The sequence below is a fragment of the Pimephales promelas genome, chromosome 2, assembly GCF_988280905.1.
Source record: "Pimephales promelas chromosome 2, fPimPro1.hap1.1, whole genome shotgun sequence".
Classification (NCBI taxonomy): domain Eukaryota; kingdom Metazoa; phylum Chordata; class Actinopteri; order Cypriniformes; family Leuciscidae; genus Pimephales; species Pimephales promelas.
In genome coordinates this window covers 45,221,346-45,248,383 of record NC_142770.1, presented here as the reverse complement: position 1 = coordinate 45,248,383, position 27,038 = coordinate 45,221,346, and the positions used below count along the sequence as shown (strand labels likewise).

Genomic DNA, 27,038 nt, shown 5'->3' with positions numbered 1-27,038 from the left:
TTAGACTAAGATATTATCAATCAATAATACCTAGGCTATTTTATATTTTCCTTATAATAATAAGGTGCTTTTTGTCTCAACTTTGTCTTGTGGGTGTTTGTGGATGTTTGTTGAGACACCCATTTTTAATGATGTAAAGGTAACTAACGGTTCATTGCAAATATAAAAGACAAATAGGCCTAAAAAAAAATAACAATTGGGCGACAAGTTTGTTTATTCATCCATTTAAATTCATTAATTTTATTTAAATTGGCACTGGTTAAAATGTATAAAAACAACATATTTAAGAAACAATATATTTAACAATATATAGAATTTTTTTTTTTTTTTTTTTTTTTTTTTGCCGATATCTTCGGATCGGAGATGCGTCCATTGATCAAATTTCCCACAATAAAAGAGGACACTAATCTGCACAACTTGTGCTTGCTGCACGCGCAAGCTGTCTCAACTGTACTCAGTGTACCCTAATAATACATTTACTTTTGAGTGGACAAGACTGTAAATAAGTTTTTATACTTTCTAGATTACAATTATTTGGGGAAATAAAATATGGATTTAATACTGTATAAGTGTGATTGAAATGTGAATTTTAGAAAGAAGAAATCAGAATATTTTATAGGCGTATATGTTCATGAAAAATATGTTTCTGTATGTCTTTCTACATTTCGCTTCCAGTTTATGCTGTTGTTTTTGTTATGCGAAAACAAATATATTTTTAAACCACCAGATATTTGCAGTTAGACAGGCAGATAACCTGGTCGTTCATGTATTTGTTTTTTCCTAGATGGGAGTTTATTCATATAGAAATGCAGACTACGAAGGGTTAATACGGTTTAAGTTTCCCACAATATCCAATCCAAACAATTCAAATAAATATAATTGTCGAAAAAAGTTAACACATCCTAAGGAAAGGACTCAAAGCACGTGGTTGTGTGTCCATTGAAACTGTTTTATGGTGTGCAATTTTAAACACCTTTTACCTCATTTTAATTATTCGGTAAGTAAGTCAAATCTATTCTAAAAAGCAATTAAATATTCATACTTAAGGTAATTAGGTTAAAGAAGACTTCTGGTACATTCAGCTCAATCTTTTGTGAAGCAGAGACTTATGGCAGGCAAGCTTCTTAATTTCAATTATATATCTTTTTTATTTAATACAGGTTAACTAGTTTACATAAAAGGTATTAATATATAAAACAAAAATAAAAGTAAATCAAAACCAAACTGTTTGCATATCAGCAAGAGGTGCAATGGCAAGCCTCTAACACCAGAGAGGTGTCCAAGTGGATCAGCTTCTGCATCCACGTCGCTTTCCAGTCCTTATAAATCCATCAAACTTTAGATAGTTGGAAACTCCCTCAGCTTGCATTAGTCCTTTACAGACAACCGGTCCAATCCGAAGGAAATTCCCTCAGGACCTTCTCTTATAAACCCCTCCGTCTTTTAGTCCTCTTACTCCGGACTTTCATCCTCTGCTTTCTCCTGTTTGCTCTGCAACACAACAACTGGTAATACCTGCACTATTCTCAACAAAAGTTCTTTCTAGTACAAGTTTCTTTCCTTACTATACTTGCTAATAAATGTTTAAAACATCATGTGTGGCATATTTCTTTTATAAACCCTGTTCTCAATAAGTGGTTACAATGATTATTACAAGTGTCCTTCATTATATGACACTTTCTTAATAAATCGTTTAATAACTGGGTGCCTTTATAAAAACATTTTCATAACATGAAGTTACAATTGTGGTCAGCTATAACACACAAGTACTTCATGCATAAAAAGGCATAATTATACTAGAATAATTGCATATTCTATAACAAAACACACACCTCACCAATGCAAAAGAAACAAAGGAAGGAAGTGAGGTCTATAGACCTTGACCCAGGGGTGTATGGGTAATGTAGTGCACTAGATTTAGTAGTGTAGTTTGCTTGAAATTGTGGGATATATAGTACAAATATATCTAAATGTATGTATATATATGGGGAAAAAAGGTAAAATTAAAGAAAAGGGGCAAATTGACAACATGTTAGGTTGCAGAGAAGAAGTCTGAGGGGAAATCCTCCACATCGGGACACAGATATACTGTGGACATGTAGTTGGATCTCTGCACATGTCCAGTTGGCCATAGTGAGACACCAACAAACACCAGCTCATAATAACTAAATCTCTAAAGCTCATTATTTCTGTGAAGAATCACTGGTACACAGGGGCTGACACATTGCTTGAACTTTTTTCTTCTCATTATTATGAAAAATTAATTCAACACAAACACATACAGGCTCTATATTTACATTTTTAAGTTTATACTGTGAGTTTATACAAATAAAAAGGTTAATCTATGAGAGAGAAAGTGTAATTTGCTGTGAAATAAAAGGTGTTTCACTGCCGCCTCATCAGGTCTGTCAGAGGATGGTTGAAATCTAAATGAAGTCTTAATTTCTAACAGTGAAGTCACTGTATCTTCAGTCTCTGTTGATTCTGTTGACTGTGAGTCTCTGTAGTGGATCCTTATTCACCATCAGATGATCAGCAGAACATCAGACTGTCATCTAATACCTGATCCTAAAATAAAACAGTCACATATTCAGTATGAGATATTACATCTGCCTCATCTTTTCATAAGGAAAATAACTAGATAATCTACATATATTTCTTTTCAAACATGAAAATATAGCTTCTATCTGATGCTCGAAGTCACTTGAAATGAGACAAAATGAAAAGCACATGAAAGGTCACTTTTGGACAGCTGATCCAGAACCAGCAGAAATCATCCTTACACTCACTACAGATTTAAAGGGGTGGTTTACTGCTTTTTTTCTTTGCATGATTGTATTTATGGGGTGCAATATAAAATGTCTTCATGTTTGTTTGTTTTTAAAAATTCTTATTTTTCATAAATTCCCCCTTTATTGTAAGCCTCTTTCTCCTCTATCATTTGAACGACCGGTTGACTATGGAACCACTCCCCCAGAAACAGGCAATGGGCTCAGATTGGTTAGTTTGGGCTGGTGTGTTGTGATTGGCTAAACTGTAGTGCACGATGTCAGAAAACTTGTAAATAATGGTGTCAAAACTGCAGGATCAGTATGAGCCAGAATCAAACCCAGAATGCGACGGTGAAGATAGTCAAGCAGAACCTCCCCAAACACGGCTCTTATGAAACATTTCAGAATGGTAATTTTTAAAAATTATTATTCTATTCTATTCTATTCTATTCTACTGTTAGCCTATTATATAAGAATTTCGATAGCTGTTACTTGAAAATGCTACTACTGCTGTTTGTTAGCTTTTGAGATACGGTTTTCTCCTGATATTTAATATAACTGAAACTGAATAAATGTCTGAGTAATACCGTATTTTAAAGTTCTTGTTTTATCGATATAATGAACAACCGTTTATCTATTCACAAAACTTAGTTCACTCAGTGTATCATTTTTTTAGGTGTACATGTGACAACCTGTTGCAAAGTAATAAAAAAGCTATTGTAGGCCTAAAAATAAAACTTTATACACATTTGTCTTATACACAGGGTCAGCTCTATCACTTTGGTTGCCCTAGGCGAGATTGACGACGGGAGATTGCTGGTGCAATTCAGTGTGCAAATTGAACCAAGAAAATTTCTAACCTCTTTTTCTGTCTACATTACACTATATATGGGAATAGATCTAAATAATTAAAAAACTTCTCATGATTCGTTAATCTCGATAGCTGTAATAGTAAAAACCTATAATAGCTGTAGTAAAAGTATTCGACCTTTAAGACTCATTATCTGATGATCTCAGACACAATATCCACACACACACACACACACACACACACTGTTACTGAACCTGAACCTTTACTTTTATTCCTAGTGAGTAAACTTTAAATTAAAATAGGACAATGAAAATCGTCAAGAGCTATTCTTACCATAGTGTCTCCAGTTTATAATGTGGATCATCCCTCAGATCCTCCAGCAGCTTCACGGAGTCTCCTACATTATTAAATGACAGATCCAGTTTACTCAGGTGTGAGGGGTTTGATCTCAGAGCTGAAGCCAGAGCAACACAACCTTCATCTGTGACACCACACTTCCTCAACCTGTAGAGAACAATGACAGAGATTAACATAACAATAAATAACATAATGCTGTCAATATGAAATTGTTTTCAATTGAAAAAGTGTTTTCTTAATATATTTTTTAAAAAATTTAAGGAACTCTTAATGCTGATGTAATTAATGTCCAATAAAGCCTGCACTTAATTACATTTTCTGATTTTTCATGACCTAATCTAAAGTGAGAACTATTGAAGATTAATACATGGTTAACAAAACATTATCTAACTCTTTACATAAATTAAGCTAATTAAACAATAATACTTTTTTAATTACAGTGACAGTGAATGAAGAACTCAGTATTTGCATATAGTCTCTTAATACATAAACTACAGCTTATATTATTATATACTATCATTACCAAAGAACTAATAGTTTGAAAATGATTTATAAGCGCTGTGTTACTGTACACTTGTGATAAAGTGTCACCGTAATTTCAAACTGGTCGCATTAAGTGTAATTGTTCCTTTTGTACTGTGTGTGATGGAGTGATTCTTCTTTCTCAAAAATAACAAAAAATAAACAAAGTAAAGATGAATTTGACTGATAGCATTATTATTTTTTTTTCATTCAAGATTTCTATAGTTATGGTGATATATTGATATTGTGTGTTATTTTGGCCATGATAATCATGTAGTGATAAATCTGATATGGTGTCAGTCCTGGTTCAGGTGAAACACACACCACTTCCCTCTTTTCAGCTGCACACACACATTTTGAGGAAATGCTCACGCTTTTGCAAGGGTCTGTTTGCTCAAGCATTACAAGGCAAGTTGATTTACGCCAAACATTTGTGCTTTAAAAACCCTCTTCACTGTATCCTGCATCTGTTGTCTGGTTTGTAGTTCGTCCGGTTTATTTAACTGTTGGTTTTACTGTGTTTTGTGGGATAATAATATAGTGAGATGTAAATGTTCCTCTTCAGGGAGACTCCTCACCACTGTTTTCTACCGCCGGCAGGATCTGACGGTTCAAGCAGGAATCTGTCGCTGAACCACCGGATGGGGCTTACGCCAAACATATATTCTATACACTATCTACTCTACATATTAATCCTTACAGCGTTTCCTAACTACAGTACATACGACACGTGATGAAAGGTGTCTTGTCCATGTTAATCAGCGTTTTTGTCCTAACCGGCTGTGACGGCGACGATTATATTTTGGAAACGGTTTCTGCAACGCCAGGCTGGAACAACAAACTAACTTTCGTGAGGCACACTGCCAAGGTCTCTCGCTCTCTCCCTCTCTGTGTGCGCGCTATGTATGTTATGGCGCAGTATAAGTTCTATCTCGCTCTAGATTCCGGGAGATTTTAAATAATTTGTGGGCATCAGGGAGATGCTATCAATAAGCGGAACTTCCCGGAGACTTGGGATGTCTGTATCCAAGTTTTTGCAATTGCCGTCAAGATTACCCTCTGGTGCTGTGCACTCACCGCGAGACTCCACCCACACACTGTTCTGATTGGCTGTGGATTTTGATTGATTTTGTCGCGTCACGTCTAGTGTGGAAAGACATTATTTTTTGCTGGAATCTTATCGCATCGAGTCTGGTTTGGACACGGTCTTATGCCAAAGATATATTGTATACACTATCTACATATTAATCCTTATTCACTCCAAATCTTTATGGTAGAGATGATCTTACCTCAGTGTGTCCAGTTTACAGTGAGGAATCTCCAGTGCAGTAGAAAGCAGCTTCACTCCTGAGTCTCCTAGTTTATTACATGACATATTCAGTTCTCTCAGGTGTGAGGGGTTTGATCTCAGAGCTGAAGCCAGAGCAACACAACCTTCATCTGTGACACCACACTCATCCAACCTATAGAGAACAATGACACACATTAAGCCTATATCTAAGATAAACATGACCACTTAAACAATAAATAACATAATAATGTCAATATGATATACAAATATATATATATATATATATATATATATATATATATATATATATATATATATATATATATATATATATATACAAATATTCATTACTTCATGTTGTTTAATTACATCAATTAGGATTACGGGACTTAATATACAGATTGTATAGTATAAAAATATTATTTTTAATAACATAATTATTTCTTTGGAAAATCATAAAATATGGAAACACAACATTAAGTGTGTGTGTGTGTGCGTGTGTGAGCTTAATGTATTTGTAAACATTTTAAGGAACGTGTGTGTGTGTGTGTGTGTTAGGACTGGGGGAAAAAATCGATTCACATAATTATAGCAATTTTGTGGTTTACATTTTTAAAAAATATATTTTTTATTTATTCCATAATTGATATTGATTCAAATTAAATTACTTTATTTTTGTCATTGCTTATAGACGAGGTTGACAGAAGTTAGCCACTCTTGAAACGTGTCGTTATCTATGAGTGTCGTAATATATAATTTAAGTGGATGTGTGGAAGCTAACACAGTCTCATCCCAAGACGTCATATAACTGACGTCTTGGGATGTCTTTTGACCATACGTCAACATCCGCCTTTTTAGGGAACTCTTTAACGTCAGTTACATGACGATCCTGGGACGTCATACAACTGACACTTTACCTTTAACGTCAGTTAGGTGACGGGGTAGGTTTAGGGTTAGGTTTAGGTCTGTGGTAGAGTTAGGATCCGATAACGTCATCTAACCGACATTAAAGGGTAACCTAAAAAGGCGGATGTTGACGTATGGTCAAAAGACGTTCCAAGACGTCAGTTATATGACGTCTTGGGATAAGACTGCGCTGTGGAAATGGTGTGAGACTGAATCACTGAAAAGCCCTCGCACTACTCATATGCTGAGAGAGAGATAAGACAGTAGAGCTGTCCGATTCATCTTTAAAATACAGTGATCTCCATTCAAACACACACACAATCTTCTTCCAATTCCTCTGTCTATTAAACCTTTGACCAAATCATATCGCAACATTTTAAATCTGTGTTGGCGCTGCCGCTGACCCAGAGAGAGTTGTCATGAAACAGCTTAAAGTAGAGTAGAAGTAGAAGTAATGGAATAAAAAGTTGAATGTTCACATATAAACAGTGATGTCTAGTGATCAAAATAGAGTAAATCAACTTTAGATAGAAAAAAAAAATCGCAATTCTTAAAAATCACAATACATATTGTATCGGTACTCAAGTATTGTAATAATATCGAATCAGGAGATAGGTCCCAGCCCTAGTGCATGTGTGTTTGTTTGTGTGTCTGTGCATGTGTAAGCTTAATGTGTTTGTAAACATTTTGAGGGAATTGCTTAAAGTTACTGAAACTTTAGACTGGTTAAGAATCACAGATAAATGAACAATAGGAACGGGAGGTGCTTGATGATTTTAAAGCACATTAGAACTCAAATCAGCACTGTTATTTATGCCACAGACTGGGAGCACGCGAGATGGTTTCTTTTGGGCTGGAAGTCGTAATTTATACTGCAGCTTCCGACAACGTTATCCCGCCTAGCGGCCAGGAAACGTAGCCTACTGCGGCTTACACGGAACTTATAGATGTGCTTTCGTGCGCTACGGAAAAGCTTGCTATCGACTGGCCTGACGAGCCCCACGAGTCACAGTCGTCTAAACTCAATAAAAGAATTCTTCGTGGAATTCTAATATAATAACTAATTATAGGCCAGAGCGAAGAAAGCTGCCCCTTTTCAGTGATCTGTATCACGAGATTTCCAGATCCTTGAAGCATCCTTTCTCCGCTTGTCTGACTAATGCAGCAGCTGCTGACTTTGTGGGTTCTGTGGAGCAGGGCTATTCCGCATTCCAGAGGTCGAGGACACGTTAGCTAATCACCTAGCTCCGCCGTCTCCACCGTTTGGAAGTCGAGTCCCCTCCTTCCTTCTAAAGCATGTAGAACTTCTTTCTGCCTAATTGGAAAATCCTACATGGCAGCTGGTCAGACAGGCATGGCCATACACACTATTACCATTCTTCAGGCCTACCAGGCGGACGTCCTGAAGGAAATGGACGTGGGAAATGGAGTGACTGCTAATCCTGTCAAAGAGCTTTGTAAAGCCACCGATCTGGCCCTAAGAGCCACCGAGGACACCACACACTCTATAGGCCGTTCTATGGTTGGTGTGGTTGCCGCGGAGTGCCATTTATGTAAGGTGTGCCACTAAATTTTCTGCTTGCGCTCCTAAAATGTTCAGCCTGGGGCCACAGCGCTCCTAGTAAAAACAGTTAGCCTGTTAGCCCTGAATTCACAGTGACAGTTTCATGTGATAGTCATGTATAATCTTACCACAGTTTCTCCAGTTTACAGAGAGGATTCTCCAGTACAGCAGAAAGCTGCTTCACTCCTGAGTCTCCCAGTTTACTAAATGACAGATATAGTTTTCTCAGCTGTGAGGGGTTTGATCTCAGAGCTGAAGCCAGAGCAGCACAACCTTCACCTGTGACACCACAATCCCTCAAGCTGTAGAGAACAATGACACACTCTTCACTTTCTCAGATCAAATTAGGAATCATTGTCTTTCTTATTTGTGTTTATACTTTGTGCAATGTCTTTTTTTTAAAAATGAATTAAACATATCAGCAAGTTTAACTGTTATTCTAAGAGATTATGTCTCTATGTGAGGGAGAAAGATTATGTAAAACTAATAATGAAATATATTAAATACATCTGTTTTTACCTGAATAAATGACAATGTCATTGACATAAATAAATGTATTAACATTTTAATAAAATTAAAATAAATATAAAAAAGTCTAAACATAAATTGTTATATACATTATAAATATATATATTTGAAAATAATTTCTTACACAAATATCATATAAAAACAGTTACGAAGATCATTAATCAGGACAGATAGGTGGAGGGTTTAAAAGCTGATGTGTGACACATATTTGTTAAACCATTAATTTATAATGTTTAAGTTAGAACTGTTATAAAAAGTTAACAGTGATGCTTTTTCTTAGTGTTACTTACAAAGCTGATCTAGTTGCTGTAACCACAGGCATCAGCTTCTGAAGAACTTCATCTGCAGTGTTTTGTGTGACACTAAAAGAACATAAAAATAAACTAGTTAATTAATAAAGCTAACAATAGTATAATTCACATCATAACTTAATAATACAGTATACCTTCATAAATACCCTCAAATATTTTTTTATATTAAACACTGCTTTATAAAGGATGTGTTTTAGTATCTATAACTGTAGAAGCCTCGTATTCCGCTACACAGATTTGTTTTCTCTATTTCTTGTCAATGTCGCTTGTCAAGATCTATTAGTCTACATTTACACTACAACAGTAGTGAGAACAAAGAACAGAATTATTTAAGAACAGAAACTGCTCTTTGTAATTATTGAAATCTGTTCTGGGAATGACCTAGGCTATACCGTGCTGATGGCCTGCACCCCAGCAGAATCTGAGCGGCTGTTCTGTCGGACGACATCTCCAAGACATTACACACCACCTGAATAGTAATTCACAGTCTAAATCACAACTTAATTGCTGTCCCAACTTAATTGATATCATAAGTAGTGTAGAGAACATTATATAGAAACTGAATCTATTCCTTGTTTAGTGAGGCCAAACAATAAATCTACTGTAGGATCTAGGAAAAATCTAATTTTAATCAGAAAATTTCATTATCAGTGAACAAAAATAATTTCTAAAGCTAGGTTTTCTAAACATTAGATCGCTCACACCTAAGGCGGTTATTGTAAATGAAATTGTCACAGATAATAATTTCATTGTACTTTGCCTTACTGTAACCTGGCTTAAACCAAATGAGTATTTCGGTCTAAATGAATCTACTCCGCTAGGATACTGTTATACGCATGAGCCCCGTCTGATCGGTCGTGGTGGCGGTGTTGCAACAATCTATAAAGATATTCTTAATGTTACTCAGAAAACATGTCACAGGTTTAATTCATTTGAAGTACTTGTGCTAAATGTTACGCTCTTAGGAAATCCATATTATCTCTAGCTTTGGCTACTGTATATAGACCTCCAGGGCCATATTCTGAATTCCTTAAAAGAGTTTGCAGACTTTCTCTCAGATCTATTGGTCAATGTCGATAAAGCAATAATTATTGGAGATTTTAACATACACGTAGATAATACAAATGATGCATTAGGAGCTGAGTTTACAGATTTATTAAACTCCTTTGGGATCAAGCAAAACATCAGTGGTTCACTCATCGTCTAAATCATACACTAAATTTAATTATATCAAATGGAACCAACTGATATAGATATTATACCGCAACGTGATGTCACTGATCATTACATGGTAACTTGCATATTATGTACGGCTGAAATTTGACATGTTGTCCACGTTATTGACGTGAACCCAAACAAACAGATAAACTAGAGGAAATGACTAGCAGTTTGAGCACCATTTTCACTAGTAACCTACATTAGATATTGTTGCACCAATTAGGTTAAAAAAGGTTAGAGAAAAAACTAAAGCACCCTGGTATAACAGTGCTACGCATGCTATCAAGAGAGAAACTCGCAACCATCGTAAATGGAAACAAACTACTTTAGAGGTCTTCAGAATCGCGTGGAAAGACAGTATGTCACGAGGCCTTCAGAGGCACTTGATGACGTGGCAGTCGAGATATGATTGATGATGTAGATTTTAGTGCTTCTTGATCTCACGGCGGCCTTCGATACAGTGGACCATGCAATCCTTCTGTCTCACCTTAAACACTATGTTGGCATTAAGGGTACTGCGTTTCAGTGGTTTTCATATTACTTGACTAATAGAACCTTTTCAGTAGTGATTGGGAATTCGTCCTTTTCTACTACTTCTCTTTTCTGCGGGGTGCCACAAGGCTCTATTCTTGGACCGGTTTATTTGCCGATGAGTCCAACAAGTAGTGATGCATTTGGATCACTAATTGATTGCATTGACGACATTAAATTATGGTTAGAAAAAAAAATCCTTCATTTGAATGAAGATAAGACCAATTATATTTTATTTGGTGAGTCTGCAAACTCGGACCCTAATATACTAATTTCAAATTTAGACTGACTGTCAGAAAATTCAGTGTGACTTTTGATAGTAGCCTGAAATTTGATAAACAAATTGACACTGTAGTAAAAGCAATTTTTTTTCAGGTACATCTATTGGCAAAGGTCAAACAATTTCTAAATTGTTTGGATCTTGAGAAAGCTATTAATGCTTTTATTAGCTCAAGATTAGACTACTGTAACACGCTTTATGCGGGAGTCTAACACTCATTAATACACACGAATGTGAGCATCTAACTCCAATTCTTTCTTCGCTCCACAGGCATCCAGTTTCTTTTAGAATTGATTTTAAGGGCGAAAGGGCATTACCTTTACGGGCGAAACGTGCATGTCATGAGCTCCGGTCCAGATGTAAATATGTGTCGAACTGCAGTATCAGTTTGAGGCATAATCAGACCGAGACAGCCGCGATGAAGAGAGTCAAACAGAACCTCGCCACACACTGCTCTTACTAAACGTTTATGCTACATTTTTTTAACTTTATACACATTTGTTTTACACAATAGCATCTGATTGGCAACAATAGCAACTGACTGGCTACTAATGTTATACTCAAACAGCGTGGCATTAGATTACGTTCTTGATCAAATCGAAAATAACATCATAAAGCATATATACATGAAAAATACGTTTAAAACATTAGTACTTATACAAAATTCAGGTCAATAATGTTTGTACGCATTTGTCGTAGACACAAAATAGCATAACTTGTAGCCTAGTGGCTATAAAGCCAGCGCTGGCATTTGAAAAAAAAAAAAAAAACACAAGGCAACGTCTGGAATTATACATGCTAATACATTTTAAATGATTAAGTCTTAGCCTACTTACAGATTGTGGCCCAACAACTGCTGCCTCTTGTTTTAAAGTTGGAACTGCTTCATGTTTTAGTAACAGTTTCTTGTTGAATCCGGCATTGAATTCGTGGAGATTCTGGAAGCTGTCTTCCGTAAAATGCGCAGCACAGAGAGCTAGATTACGATCGTCATTTTCAGAAACATAATTAAACTTAAATTGTATCCATTGTTGACGAAGTACAGCGTCCGTGGGAAGCCCGACCACAGAAGACTTGACAGCTGGGTGAACACAACACACTCGACAATCGCGGAAATATGGCCATGCCCTTTTCTGCATATTCCGGAGGGAGGGGTTGATGCAAATGTGTGGGTTAGTGACGTCTCTCTAAAACCCAGCTGTAGTCCCAATCCAGTCGTTTTTGTAGGCATTATACTTCCTGATTTTTAAAAGACGATATCTCTGCTTACAATGAACTTTCAGCGCCGCAGCTTTGCAGATACTGTTTGTGCACCAACAGCAACATTACACACTATTTAAAATGAAAAAAGTGAAATCGCAGTCAACCCCCCCTTTAAGATTTAAATGTTTGTTTTGAAAGCTCTCAACTGCCTTGCTCCACCGTACGCAACTGAGATGCTAACTTTGCGAAAATTGAACAGGACTCTTAGATAGACAAATCAACTTTTATACTATGGGGTGACCGGGCCTTTTCTATAGCTGGGCCAAGACTAACAAGCTACCTGCCGATTTACGAACAATCACTGACTTAGGCCCTTTTAAAGCTAAGCTTAAAACACATTTATTTAGACTGGCTTTTATATCATAGCATTTCTTGAATCATTCTATATTTTCTCTGTGACATACATTTATTATATATTTTGATTATATATATAGGTTTTTGTTTTTTCTTATTATTATTTTTTATTTTTTTTGGAAGCACTTTGGTTCACCTTGAGTGTTGTAAAGGGCTGTATAAATAAATATTGAATTGAATTGAACTGAATATGCAGCCTTACTTGGACACAGCCATGGTTTGAGAAACACCCGCAAATTATGTACAATATCCCAGAAATTAGTCTGAGCCCATGATTTAAACACCTCTGATCTCTGAGTTTCTCTTTGTTCATAATGTTTTAGACTGTAATGATTGCACTCAGTGTTACTTACCGATCAGTACTGTATCCAATTAAGCTCCTCAGGTTAAACTCCTGCAGTGTCTTCTCTGAGGACAACAACACAAACACTAAAGCTGACCACTGAGACGAGGAGAGTTTCACATCACGTAATCCTCCATAGCCCGTATGATGTTGAGCTTCGTTCACCAGAGAAAGATCCCCCAGTTCATTCAGACAGTGAAACAGATTGATGTATTTCTCTGGAGAGGGATTCTCACTGATCTTCTCTTTAATATACTTGACTGTTTTCTTATTGTTGTGAGAGCTGTTTGCTGTCTGTGTCTTTAGTTCTTGTAAGAGACTCTGATTAGACTCCACTGACAGACCCAGAAGGAAACGAAGGAAAAGGTCCAGATGCCCATTTCTACTGTGTAAAGCCTCATCCACAGCTCTCTGATGGAGATCAGATAGGGACACTTTGCCTCCATTAGTTGGTTTGGTAATCTGGTCAAACACATTGATGTTATTGTTGATAAAGGAGAGATGCACATATAGAGCTGCTAGATGTTCCTGAATGCTCAGATGAACAAAGCAGAAGACTTTCCCCAGACACAAGCCCAACTCCTCTCTGAAGATCTGAGTGCACAATCCTGAGTAAACTGATGCTTCTGCCACATCAATGCCACACTCGCTCAGGTCTTCCTCATAGAAGATCAGGTTGCCTTTCACAAGCTGCCGATACGCCAGTTCCCCCAGTTTGACGATCATGTCTTGATCTTTCACTCTCTTCTCATAGTCCTTCTCATGTTTGATGTTGGTCTGAATGAGCAGGAAGTGTGTGTACATTTGAGTGAGAGTCTTGGGAATCTCTCGTCTCTCTGCTTCACTGCACATCTCCTCTAGAACAGTGGCTGAGATCCAGCAGAACACTGGGATGTGGCACATAATAAAGAGGCTCCTTGAGGACTTCAGGTGTGAGATGATCCTGTGGGCCAGACTCTGATCACTGATCCTCTTCCTGAAGTATTCCTGCTTCTGTGTGTCACTGAAGCCTCGTACCTCTGTCACTCGATGGACACACTCAGAGGGGACGAGATCCGCTGCTGCTGGTCTGGAGGTGATCCAGATGAGAGACGAGGGAAGCAGATTCCCCACAATGAGGTTCGTCAGCAGCTCGTCCACTGAGGCTGATTCAGTCACATCACACAACCTCACATCGCTCTGAAAATCCAGAGACAGACGACACTCATCCAGACCATCAAAGATGAACAGCACTTTATACTCATCACTGGATATGGCCATTTCTCTGCTTTCAGGGAAGAAGCGATGAAGAAGATCTGAAAGACTGAGTGTTTTGTCCTTCATCAAGTTGAGCTCTCTGAAAGCCAGTGGAAATATGAGCTGGACGTCCTGATTCTCTTTCCCTTCAGCCCAGTCCAGGATGAGCTTCTGCACAGAGACTGTTTTTCCAATGCCAGCGACTCCCTTTGTCAGCACAGTTCTGATGGGTTTGTCTTGTCCAGGTAAAGGTCTAAAGATGTCACTGCATTTGATCGGTGTGTCCTCTGTTTCTGCTCTCCTGGACTGTGTCTCAATCTGTCTCACCTCATGCTCATTATTGATCTCTCCACTTCCACTCTCTGTGATGTAGAGCTCTGTGTAGATCTCATTCAGGAGTGTTGGCTTTCCCTGCTTTGATATTCCCTCACACACACACTCAAACTTCTGTCTCAGATTTGATCTCAGTGTGTTGAGGACTTCAGCAGCTTTAGAGTCATGGCTGGAAGATTACAATAACACATTATTACACAAGTCAGAGAAGTAAATAACCATAAATTACAAAAATACAATATTTATGAGACACAGAACATTATTAGTTTTCTGAAATATTTCCATCATTGATCATGTGTTTGAGTGTGATGTGAATTGTGATGTGTGATGTGAATTGCAGCTCCTAAAATTACCACAACAACAAAAGTCTTCCATTTTACCTGAAACCAGAATTCATGCTTTCATTAAAGTCCTGCGGTTGAATCACAGGCATGAACACAGTTTTGTTTTTAACTGGTCTGGATGGAAGATTTGACCTTAAATCAGAATGAAGAGGGTAAAGAATCAGACACACTGATATTGATGTAATTGTGTCATTAACTGAATAACACAGCTTTTACAGTGTGTGAATGTATTAACAATAGGCGGATCTTTTGTGACATTGTTTACGTTTGTCGCGTTGCATCATGGGAATCGTGTGGCAGGAAACACCGCTAGACACCTGTAATTTGATTGTTTTGCACGTTTGGAGGAGGATTTAGAGAAGAGGATGGTTCACTCTTGCTGTGTGGTCGATTGTATGGCTTGTTGGGGCCCTGATAAAAAGTTTTTCATTTCATTTTCAATAAATAAATAAATAAGAACACTGATCAATGAAGACTTACCCGGCTTTGCAGTGAGCAGTGATTATTTCTCCGTTCTGCGATCACCCACGGGAGATGCGAATCATGCTGTGACTCTGCTTGGTCAGGTCTAACCTCTGCTTTACAGACTGATCTCATGAAATGGCGCATGTATAACACGCCAATTCGTATTTCCAACACGCATAATCGCTTTTCAGCGTGTTTATGAACGCCATTGGCTTAAAGGGTTAGTTCACGCAAAAATGAAAATTCTGTCTGTATTTACTCACCCTCATGTTGTTCCAACCCCGTAAGACCTTCATTCATCTTCGCAACACAAATTAAGATATTTAAAGGAACACTCCGACTTTTTGGGACTTTAGCCTATTCACCTTATCCCCCAGAGTTAGATAAGTCCATACATACCTTTTTCATCTCCGTGCGTGCTATAAGTCTGTTTGACGCACCCACCGCTAGCCTAGCTTAGCACAAAGACTGGATGTGAATGGTTGCAGCTTTCATACTAATCCAAATGAGTGGCAAAATAACGCAAACGTTATAGTCACAGAATGTACAAATAACAAAGTCAAATGAGAAACAGACATCTTTTAACCGTATAAAACCTGGGAACTATTCTCTGAAGGCGAAGCACTGCTACTTTGACGGAGTAATAACCGCATCACCTGAGACACGCCGTGGTGAGGAGCGGAGAGTTCGCTCAGAGTTTGGGTAACAGAGTCAGCAATTTATAAATAGTAAAAGCGTAGTTTACAGTCATGGGTTTTCGCTCTATTGTAAATAGCTGCGACTGTAAACAGGGGAGGTAATACCATGTTTCACAGAATTCCAACTAAAAACGCTGACTGGATGAAGAAATGGCTAACTTACTTACTCTGGATATTGATCCAAACACACCTAAATAGATTATCAAGGGACATTATGTTTGCTCGGTACATTTCAATGAGGACAACTATTTTGAAAAAAGGGAATTTGCCACACGGACCATAATGTGCTGAAGGATACGGCCATCCCATCGATAGCACAGACAGGACCGAAGCACAGAAGTGGATCACCTGCGGCTGAGGTAAGTGTTCCGTTATGTTTTTAGATGACCTACTGTAACAGTGCCATTAGCCAGATCTAATGTAACGTTAGTGACACTATTATATGATTAGGGTATGAATATGTTTTTATCTTGATGTGGCGCGGACGCGCTTGGAAAAAAACGAGCGCGTTCACCGCGTTGAACTTGCACCCTGCGCGCGGCGCGCCTAGTAGCCTAAATTTGAAATAACCATGGAAATAACGAACTTGAGCGTGCAAAAGGGTACGATAGGCTGTGAGTTCATTGTGCAAAAACAAATTGTGCTATTACTTTCCCCTTATTCTATCCTATAGTAATGCAATTACACTGTATATTATATGGTGTTGAATACATTTGGTTCAGCTAATAAATTGCATTTAAAATATATTGATTCCTGTAATAATAATTATTTATTCATGTGATATTTATAAATCTGGGTGCGTTTTTGGTTGGAAATCAATGAAACATGGTACTCTATTACCTGGTCTCCCCCATTTATTGTCACGGCAATAAAGCAAACACCCATGATAAACTATGCTTTTCTATCTAACGTTAGTAATTGCTGACTCTTTATTACTCCAACACTGAGCGAACTCTCTGCTCCTCGTCACGGTGCGTCTCAGGTGATTGTTATCACTCTGCCCAAGTAGCAGTGCTTCGCCTTCAGAAAATATAGTATTTATATGGTTAAAAGATGTCTGTGTCTCATATGGCCTTGATATTTGCACAGTCTGTGACTATACAAACCACAACATGTAAATAGGAAAACGTTTGCGTTATTTTGTCACTCATTTGGATTAGTATGAAAGCTGCAACCATTCACATCCAGTCTTTGTGCTAAGCTAGGCTAGCGGTGGGTGCGTCAAACAGACTTATAGCACGCACGGAGATGAAAAAGGTATGTATGGACTTATCTAACTCTGGGGGGTAAGGTGAATAGGCTAAAGTCCCAAAAAGTCGGAGTGTTCCTTTAAGATATTAAGATCGCTCCTGCATACTAGTCCATAGGCTTCTTGAGGTAATGACTCTTGCTGTCCCCGAAAAGTCATTAAAGACATCGTTAAAATAGTCCAAGTGACTACAGGGGCTCAATCTTAAGTTTATCAAACGACGAGAACACTTTTGTGCGCAAAAAAACAACAAAAATAACGACTTTATTTCAACTATTCACTTCCTTCTCCATGAGCCTGTAAGTCAGTTAACGTAGTGTGATTGCGTAGAGCTACGTCACACGTAGGCTCACTATTGGCCGACGCTGGTCATGTGTGTGTGGTGCGTGTGTCGTACAATAACAGAAGCTTACGCTATTAAACTAGTAACCTGACTCGCGCAGAGGGAGAAATAAACGAATAGTTGAAATAAAGTCGTTATTTTTGTTGTTTTTTTGCGCACAAAAGTGTTCTCGTCGTTTGATAAACTTAAGATAGAGCCCCTGTAGTCACTTGGACTATTTTAACGATGTCTTTAATGACTTTTCGAGGACAGCAAGAGCCAGTCCCTCAAGAAGCCTATATGGACTGTATGCAGGAGCGATCTTAATATCTTAAATATCTTAATTTGTGTTGCGAAGATGAATGAAGGTCTTACGGGGTTGGAACAACATGAGGGTGAGTAAATACTGACAGAATTTTCATTTTTGGGTGAACTAACCCTTTAATGTTACATTACTGTATATAAATATGACCTAACCCTACCCATCACTGGGGTTAATACTATTTATGAGTCTTCCCCTACCATCCTAGGAAAAAATATCGCTCCCCAGTTGTAGATCTACATTTTGCTTCGTTATCTCTCAGACATTTAACGGCATATACATACACGCATAGCTCAAAATGCATATAGATGTATGTTTATGCAAAAGTCATGATGTCATGTTGCTTTTAGCACTATCACTGCTTCCTGTTTGGCAGAAAAGATCGGCCCAACTTTTCGAGAAACAAAATAATCATAGGCCTCCCAGACTTTTGAAAGCCTTTAATCTTTCACGAGTGAAGGGTCCAGGGGTTTCTATTAAATAAGAATAAATGTCTCCCCAGCAGATTATAGTGGCCAAGACACGGGCGAGTCGGACCAACGTTTTTTGACATCCTAAATCACATATGGGCTTTGAATAACTTCGATTTTGTCACCAATACAAATTTTGAGCTTCTCTCCAAACCTCCTCCGGTCGTCAGATATTAAAGTGCTTATATATTGTGGATTTTGCCTGCTAAACTCTCTTGAAAGTGCTTGTCACGTCTTTATGTTTGTTTTTTTTTATGTTTGAGTGCTAGCCGGTCATTCTGTTTGTTTTGTTGCCACACAATCACTCGTGCATGCCTACAAAGATGTCAACAAAGATCCTCCTATACAATACAGAGAGCTTTACACAAGAGCACAATGGTCATTATTAATAGACTGATACAAGATTTCAACTTAAAATTAATTGGTTCAAATCCAGATCATTAAACTGCTGTATATTTATAATAAATTCATATTGAAATATCAAATACTATAAGCATAACACAGAAATGATATACCTGAGATCAGGTCGTGTGTCTCCACTCTTAAAGTTTGGTGGCGGCTCCATAGAGGTGTCACTCTTCACAGACACACAGCTGGACTCTGGTTTTTGCCTCTTCTGCTGGACTGAACTGGGTTCAAAACTAAGTAAAATAAAAAGCAGACAGACTTATAAATGTTGTGCACCTTTAGGAAACACCAGGGAGTGTTGTAACACTTTTGCTTTAGCGTCTGTAACTCAGTGTGTTTTGCACTGTCAATCTTTGATTATATTTATTTTGAGGAATTAACTAACTGGTTTGATTGATATTTAATCATGCTTAACATTTGCAAAGTAACTGAAATAAAACTGTAAAATTGCAAAAAGAAAGAGAAGTAAATAACTATAAATTACAACGACAGTCCTCAATTTTACCTGAAACCAGGACTCATGCGTTCATGAAAGTCTTGTGGTTGAATCACAGGCATGAACACAGTTTTGTTTTTAACTGGTCTGGATGGAAGATTTGACCTTAAATCAGAATGAAGAGGGTAAAGAATCAGACACACTGATATTGATGTAATTGTGTCATTAACTGAGTAACACACCAACAGCTTTTACAGTGTGTGAATGTATTAACAATACATGGAAGTGAAATGTGACAACATGCCCCATATGTGAGCACATCATTCATAACACGACCATATGACAGATTAAAATGTTATCTGATCTAATGAAAAAAAAACATACAAGACAAACTAAAATATTTTGTCAAGATACAATTATTAACTTTTTCATATAAAATAATGGTTGCTGTATATTAATAATAATTTCATAAAATATCAAATACTATAAGCACATCTTTTATTTAAATGATATACTTGAGATAAGGCCGTTTGTCTCCACTCTTAAACACTGGTGGATGATTCATAGACCAGTCACTCTTCACAGACACACAGCTGGACTCTGGGTTTGAGCTCTTCTGCTGGACTGAACTGGAACAGAGAACAGATCAGTGCCGGCGGTATGGGGAGTAAATAGGGGGCAATGCCCCCCCCCCCCCCCAAATTGAATTATGATACAGTTATGATATAGTTTACAAAATAATATCAGTTTAATTTAATTCACATTTCAGTGAGAAATAGTACAAATATATGTCTACAAACTGCTCATTAGCTGAAAATACAATAAAGCCAACATAAAAACCACAGTGTGACGGTCTGTGCCTCTCTTCTTTTTCTCTCTTCCTCCATTGAGATAGCATATATAAACGGCTATTCTGTCAGTGAGAGACTGTGTGCATGTTCGTTAGCTTTGCTATTATAAAGCTGTGGTCAGAGTCGGTCTTGCAATTTTTTTTTTGTATAGGCCTATTTAACCCTTAATTAATCAAATTTCTTAAGAGTCGCTCGTCTTGCAACAGTGTGTAATGGTTTATGTGTTTATTGTGTGGGTTGCATTACTTCATGGTAATAGCTAACAGAAAAGGCAGTAGCAATAATAAATATAGGATATCTGATATCCGAAAAAAGTCCCCATACCTGTACCCATTGAAAATAAATGCTAAAAGCGGTCTGAAGCCGGCTCTGGAACAGATTCAGTTTAATCCTCTAGATTACTGTGTTCATTCTTTATGAGAGGAACCATATTAATATTTACACATTTATCTTTCATTAATTTTTTCCATATTAGTTTTAAAACAAAAACAGGCTAATAAGATTGTTGCAAGGGGGATGTGATGTAACACAATATTTAACAGTGTTAGTTGAAAGTACCTGCGTCCTGGAGAGAAATCTCCATCTCTGGATGCTTGTGAATCAGCCATGATGAAGATCAGGAGAATCTGATGAGTTTGATCTCCTCCACTGACTCTGATGAAGAAACATTCAGACACAATATTAAATGATTAAATTAAACAACATTATTAATTTATCTGAACATATCTGGAGTGTGTGAGTAAAAGGATCATGTGACTGTGTTAACAAACTCATGTTCACACATATGCTGTTAAAATCACAAAGAATCACAAACATCACCAAACACAAAAGAAACACTGAAGTGAAAGAAACCCTTTATTAAAGATTGCATATAAAACAATCACTTAAAATGTCCTCCAGAGATTCATATTAATATGAGGAAATCACACACATGAACACTCACCTTGATCAAACTTTTACAAGATTCAGGATCTCAAATCCTCCAGCTTTAACATAAAAACTACTCAGAGATTCGTGAGTAAATGTTTCTATGATGCTGTTTATCTGCATCATATTGGTATTTTACCTGCTTAAAATGTCGACTGGTGAGCTCTAATTTACTTTCACTTTAGTTGCGCCATCAACCCATGCTGTGGCGCTAACTAAGCAAAAAATCTACATCAAGCATCACAAAGCCGCGGGACAGTTGTGAACCGGCTGACACCCCGTCATTAGTGGAGCGATCAAGGTCAGGGAGTGTTTTAAAGTTGTGTTGGGCATTGCCTTGTTATGTGCCAAGCTGGAAACACCACTCAGAGGCCACAGAGAAACCGAGGATGCACTTAATAAAGGAATATTTTTAGAGCTCAAAATATGCTCCAGAAATTGAAAATAGACTGAATGAGCTGCCCATTCATGAGCCAGCACATCCAGTATGAGCTGCAGCATCAATCTCCTTCCATAAAATAAAGACTGAACTGCACGGGCAATATTTTGCCACACTTGCGGATGAGTTTAAGGATTTAGCGAAACGTGAGCTGGTTGCAGTGTGTGTGTGATTCATACATGGAGGAATTATCAAAGAGCGGACGGTGGGCTTTGTTGACGCCGCAGATCTGTCAATGCAAGGGTGTAGGGCTGAGCAAAACCCAGACAGCAAACTGACATTGAATCAACGTGGAAACGACGTCTCTCATGACATTGAAACAACGTTGATTTTGCTCATCGAATTAACGTTGAACCAACGTCAGACGCGGCATTCTTCAAAGCTAAATGAAAATCGAAAATTGGTTTGCTTTCATAACGTTGATTTCAAGTTGATTTTCCGTTAGTTTTGAAAGAATGACGCGTCTGACGTTGGTTCAACGTTAATTCGATGAGCAAAACAATGTCAGATCAACGTTGTTTCGATGTCATATTTCCACGTTGATTCAATGTCAGTTTGCTATCTGGGAATGGGCAACTCTTTACTGCCCTAGTGTTTCATCCTTTAAAATGTACATGTGAATTAAACGTGGCACAATGACCTTCATCATCACAGTATGCCAATGCCTGTCTAGTGCAAGGGATTTCATCAATATGCGGATCGAGGGCTGTTGGGACACTCTAGGCTCTGTCGGGAGAGTCGTTTGCACCTCATTGACACGTCTGTACCATTCCAAAGGATTTAAGGGCCCTGTGGAACTGCATCATTGACCGCCAGATAACCAAGCTAAACTACAGGTTTAAAGACAACACCAACACCATTAATGAGGACTCAAACAGACCTAAGGAGATCCATTCCCTCTGGAGGCCACAAAGGAAGACCTCAACAGTTGCACTATTCAAATCAAACTCCAACAACTAGTTAATGTTCATGTTAAGTCTGACTTCTCCCTCAAATGTTGATATCTTTATACCAGTGATAATAAATTCAGTTCAAACTGATACTTCACTCTGTAGTGTTCTGACTGACACACACCTGGTTCACTGCGATCAAAACTATCCAAACAGCTTCAGGTAGTTCTTCCCTACAACACATTAATCGGGCGTGTGTTTATAGGCCTACAGTTGGTACTCGACCAGAATAATCCTTTTACGGATATGCTCCCTTTTACCGCTAGGAGTGCTACAATCACAGACTTTGAAAAGTGCAGTTTATTCTCTGTATTGCGTAATCTGTCGAGAGCGATTAAAGCTGGTAGCTGATGAATTCAAATAAATTAATGTAGCTAGTGAAATGAATTCATAATCACAATACTGAAATTAAATTGAAGAGATTTAATAAATAATGAAAACATTTCAACATTGCAATAGAATCATATTAGGCTACATCAATGAGGACATAGGCGCAGATTTATGTTTTCCTCCATGGGTGCTCATGCCTACATAATCAGATAACATTGATGAAATATTTAGAAATGTTAGGCTATAGACAGAGGCGATTTCTTATCATGATGATCTGAGGCATGTGGCTTTCGGTTCATTTTTGTGACACGCAGTTGGATGAGAGACAAACTTTTGTAGTTAGCCTAATTATGAATATAAGTTTACAGTCAACGATGTAGGCGACTCTACTCTTATCTGATGTATGCCCCGACTATTATTGTGACGAACACTAATTCAACATGCCAGAATAAAACCCTTTAAAACAATGCATAGAGCCACTCGGTGTGGTGTGCCGAAACACTTAATTATAAACTTCAATATTTCATTCAAAATAATCTCAAAACGCTTTGTGACCTGTTGGAAAGCCACTGGAACCATCAGCGTCACTGAAACGTAGGTTCTGATTTTATCGTTTGTCGTTTAAACGTTCCTCTTGCATATCTATATTATTTTATATATGTTATATGGTCTATTAGTGAAGTAGCCTATAGCATTGATTACTGTGAAGGGAGGAGATTCATATATTTCAGCAGCAGAAGCAGGGATGTTTAGACCAGAAATCCCCCTGGCAAATCACATTTTGCTTAAAACTGTTTTTAATAAATCTATATTTAGGGAACCCCCCAAAAAATATTTAAAAAAATTAATAAAAAGGATATATTTATATAGGCCTATATATTTTTTTTTTTTTTAAGAACTGCTTTTGAAATTACTATTACATGTTTTCTCCTTCACGGCACAGCCTGAGAATCACTTTCAGTTTATCAGAATGCAGTCTAACAGGTTTTTCTGGGTTCGGCAGCACAGTGCCTGCGTGACTCACCATAGACTTAAAGGGTACATATCATGCTTTTAAATCATTCATTTTTACATATAAATCATACCGTTGTGGTCTATATAAAACATAACTGCAATGCTTGGGTCTGAATTCCTCATTATTATAGCTCCACAGGCCCCTTTTCTGATGTGCGTCTTTGAGTGTCCCGTTTTAAAGCGTCCCCTTTAAATAGCCCCCCCCCCCCCCCCCCCTTCTCCAGGTCGATGAGTTCATGGTTCAACTCCCCACGTTCGGCCATTATTGTAGTTTGGTTAGAGATATACGATTATATACGATACCGTCAAAGAACATTTTTATTCACACGTTAACAAAATGTCAACAACAGAAGACTTGTCCATCAAGCCTTACATATTCGAGCCAGAGTGAGCGAGTTGATGAAGACGACGAACCTGCAGAACAACGTCTTCATCTGGATGTATTGGTGTGTGAGTTAACGGTTTTGTGTTATTAGTGAAAGTCGACTATTTCTCTTGTTAAAACAAGCACTGACAAGATAAATGACTACGGTCTAATCTTACCACAAACAATCTGTATTGATAATATGATATGTTTAGAAAAGCATCAGAAAATACAGCAGCTAAATGACCCTTGATGAAACTCAAGAACAATAATACTGCAGACGTGTAACGTTACTTCAAAACAAAAACAAAGAAAGACAAAGGTACTGCTAAACCATGACCACCATGTGTTTAAAAAAGTAAAGTACTTTATTTTTATTAACGATATTTACAGCTTATCGAAATGCTCTGTTCGACGTCTCCAAAGATAGAAGGAATTTACCTCTCATTCAGACGAAGTCAATCGGCAAACCCTTCTTTATACTGGCGGAGGTTGTTGAAGTGGGAATCCTTGAAGTGCTTCAGGTCACTAACGTACATCCAACAACCGAACATTTTGACTTGCCCTCTCGTAACTTCTGCATCATTGAGCTCGGACTACAAAATCGGAGCGAGAAATAATAATGGCGGATTGCACGAAGTGTTGGGCCGGTAGTCGATGTCCTTATTTGTCAGTTCTGCTGCAAATACGGTGACGCACTTGCTCAAAAAACGTCATAGACAACAGAAAAATCTGAACAGGTTGAAAAATATGAACAAAACAGAATATAAAGATATAAATGAAGCACCTGAAGAGAATTATTTCAACTTGGCTGTACTTATAAACACTCCAAATATACAACAAAATGCATTTAAGGGCTAAAAAAGTGGATTTTGCATGATATGTCCCCTTTAAACAGAGAGAAGTAGATCCGGCTACAATATTCTTCCGCAAGACGCAGCAGTTTGTTAGTTAAGCGCTAGAGTGCCAAAAGTTAAAATAGTAATACCTTTAAATTAAAATATATTTATTTGTTTTTCGAAGATAAACGAAACGACTGTCTTACAGGTTTTTTGGGTGAATTAACACTTTAAACTTTCCTGAAGCACTTGAAGAGCTTTCCTGTGTGATGACTTCATGACATCACTGGAAGAACGTTTGATCAAGACTTTGAGAACCCTGCAATATAGTTTTTTTGTTTGTTTTTTTGCTATTTTTGTTTTGTTTGTTCATATCATATATTTTTATTTTAAATACACTCCATTAGACTGACAAAGTCGAGTGTAAATGGATTTTAATGTCCATATTAGTATGTCATTTATTATTTTATATTCACATTTTAAGACTGATATTTTATTTTCTCAAAATCCCAACATTGAACAGCCAGTTTACAAATGATAAACCCTCACAGAGAATAATGTTAAGTCTATGCTAAATATGTGATAATGAGTGAAATTAAATATGGCTTGGCTTATAGATTATCTTCACCTCGAAAGCAAATATGATCCATGTGTCCCAGTTCACTGATATATTTAATGAAAGAACTTACTGTCTTGACGTTTGTTCTCCGTTAATATATCATGTTTTCTCCTTCATGGCACAGCCTGAAAAACACTTTCAGTTGAACTGAACTTTGTGTTCAGGAAAGAGGGTGTAGTTGAACAGGTTTTTCTGGATTCGGCACGTGACCGACTCTGACTGGAGAGAGAGAATAAACCACAGAACAGCATCAGTCCCTGAAAATCACATTAAAATTATTATTCATGTTCTCAAATCAAGACATACATATACTCTGGAGAATACAGGATAAGGTTGAGTGAGAGTTAGAGGATTTATTAATGCTTGATGAAACACAAAATACCAAACAAACCTCAAAAATACCAATATTAATACAATTCCACGAAGTCCAAATCAGCAAACAGAATAAATAACAACATAAACCTAAAGAAACATAAAGAAACCTATACACATTTCTGGCTATGTTGCACCACACACACGACACCACTCATCAAGCTGGAGTTCACTATTGACAAAAGATCTAAACCAACCATGTCTAATATACATCAACTAGGAGGCGTGGGGGAACAATATCTAAAGCACAATGAGTGGCCTTCATTGGGCAGACTAAATCCACTAAATTAGGAAATGAAACTGGTTTAAACTCACTTAAATAATGTACTAGTGAAGGTGGAGTGACATAGTCAAGACCTGAAGATATAACACAAGCTGTAAGAGCATCAATCTTGTTAATGAAATACTCTAAAAAAGTTTTCACATGTTATCTGAGTAATACCAAGGCCTGTTATGTTAAGATTTTAAACTGAGTTTATTGTCTTGAATAACGCTTTAGGATTATTTGGAATCTTCTTAAGATCAGAGAAATATATTTCATCTTTGCAGTTGCAGAAACCTTCTGATATTTAATCATGTCATGACACTGATATATGACACTGACAGTTCATGATCATGACACTCATGCAGGCGATCTTTGATTAAAACACCGTTTAGCAGCCACTGCCACAGAAATTGTTTCACAACGCTCATCTTTCGACTGGAACAGCCCAAAATCTTCAGTGTGTGCCGGCATGAGATAAAGACTTTGAGCTTTTTAAGTTTGCAGATCTTATACATGCACAAACAGCAACATAACACACTAAAGAAAACACATCATAATGTAATACAACTTTGATTAAAACATGATACATACTCTCAGGCTTCCATTGTTTTTCAAAAGTGAGCTTGAACTGTTTTTCTTCTTCTCATAATTATGAAAAATTAATCTTTCATTAATGTTTGTCTCCCTCTGCTGGTTCAACACAAACACATGACTATAGCAAGTTTATACTGTGTT

The 27,038-nt window shown here is 37.4% G+C and overlaps 1 protein-coding gene across 7 annotated transcripts; it reads right to left on the bottom strand.

Annotated features, from left to right (window-relative positions):
- Window positions 1-1,806: 1,806 nt before the first annotated feature.
- On the bottom strand, window positions 1,807-25,843 carry LOC120488311 (NLR family CARD domain-containing protein 3). Of its 7 annotated transcripts, XM_089123008.1 has the most exons (12): window positions 25,737-25,843; window positions 20,743-20,838; window positions 19,849-19,962; window positions 19,403-19,498; window positions 19,005-19,130; window positions 15,000-15,095; window positions 13,061-14,788; window positions 9,041-9,112; window positions 8,351-8,524; window positions 5,751-5,924; window positions 3,916-4,086; window positions 1,808-2,568 (listed from the first exon to the last, which is right to left on the bottom strand). In XM_089123008.1, the coding sequence occupies exons 2-12, from the start codon at window positions 20,790-20,792 to the stop codon at window positions 2,556-2,558; spliced, it is 2,814 nt and encodes a 937-aa protein (XP_088979134.1). In that variant the 5' UTR covers window positions 20,793-20,838; window positions 25,737-25,843; the 3' UTR covers window positions 1,808-2,555. The 7 variants fall into 7 exon arrangements, with proteins under 7 accessions (XP_088979135.1, XP_088979134.1, XP_088979142.1 ...); XM_089123009.1 differs by lacking the exon at window positions 25,737-25,843 and having other exon boundaries at window positions 1,807-2,568; XM_089123016.1 differs by lacking the exon at window positions 19,005-19,130 and having other exon boundaries at window positions 1,810-2,568.
- Window positions 25,844-27,038: the final 1,195 nt, after the last annotated feature.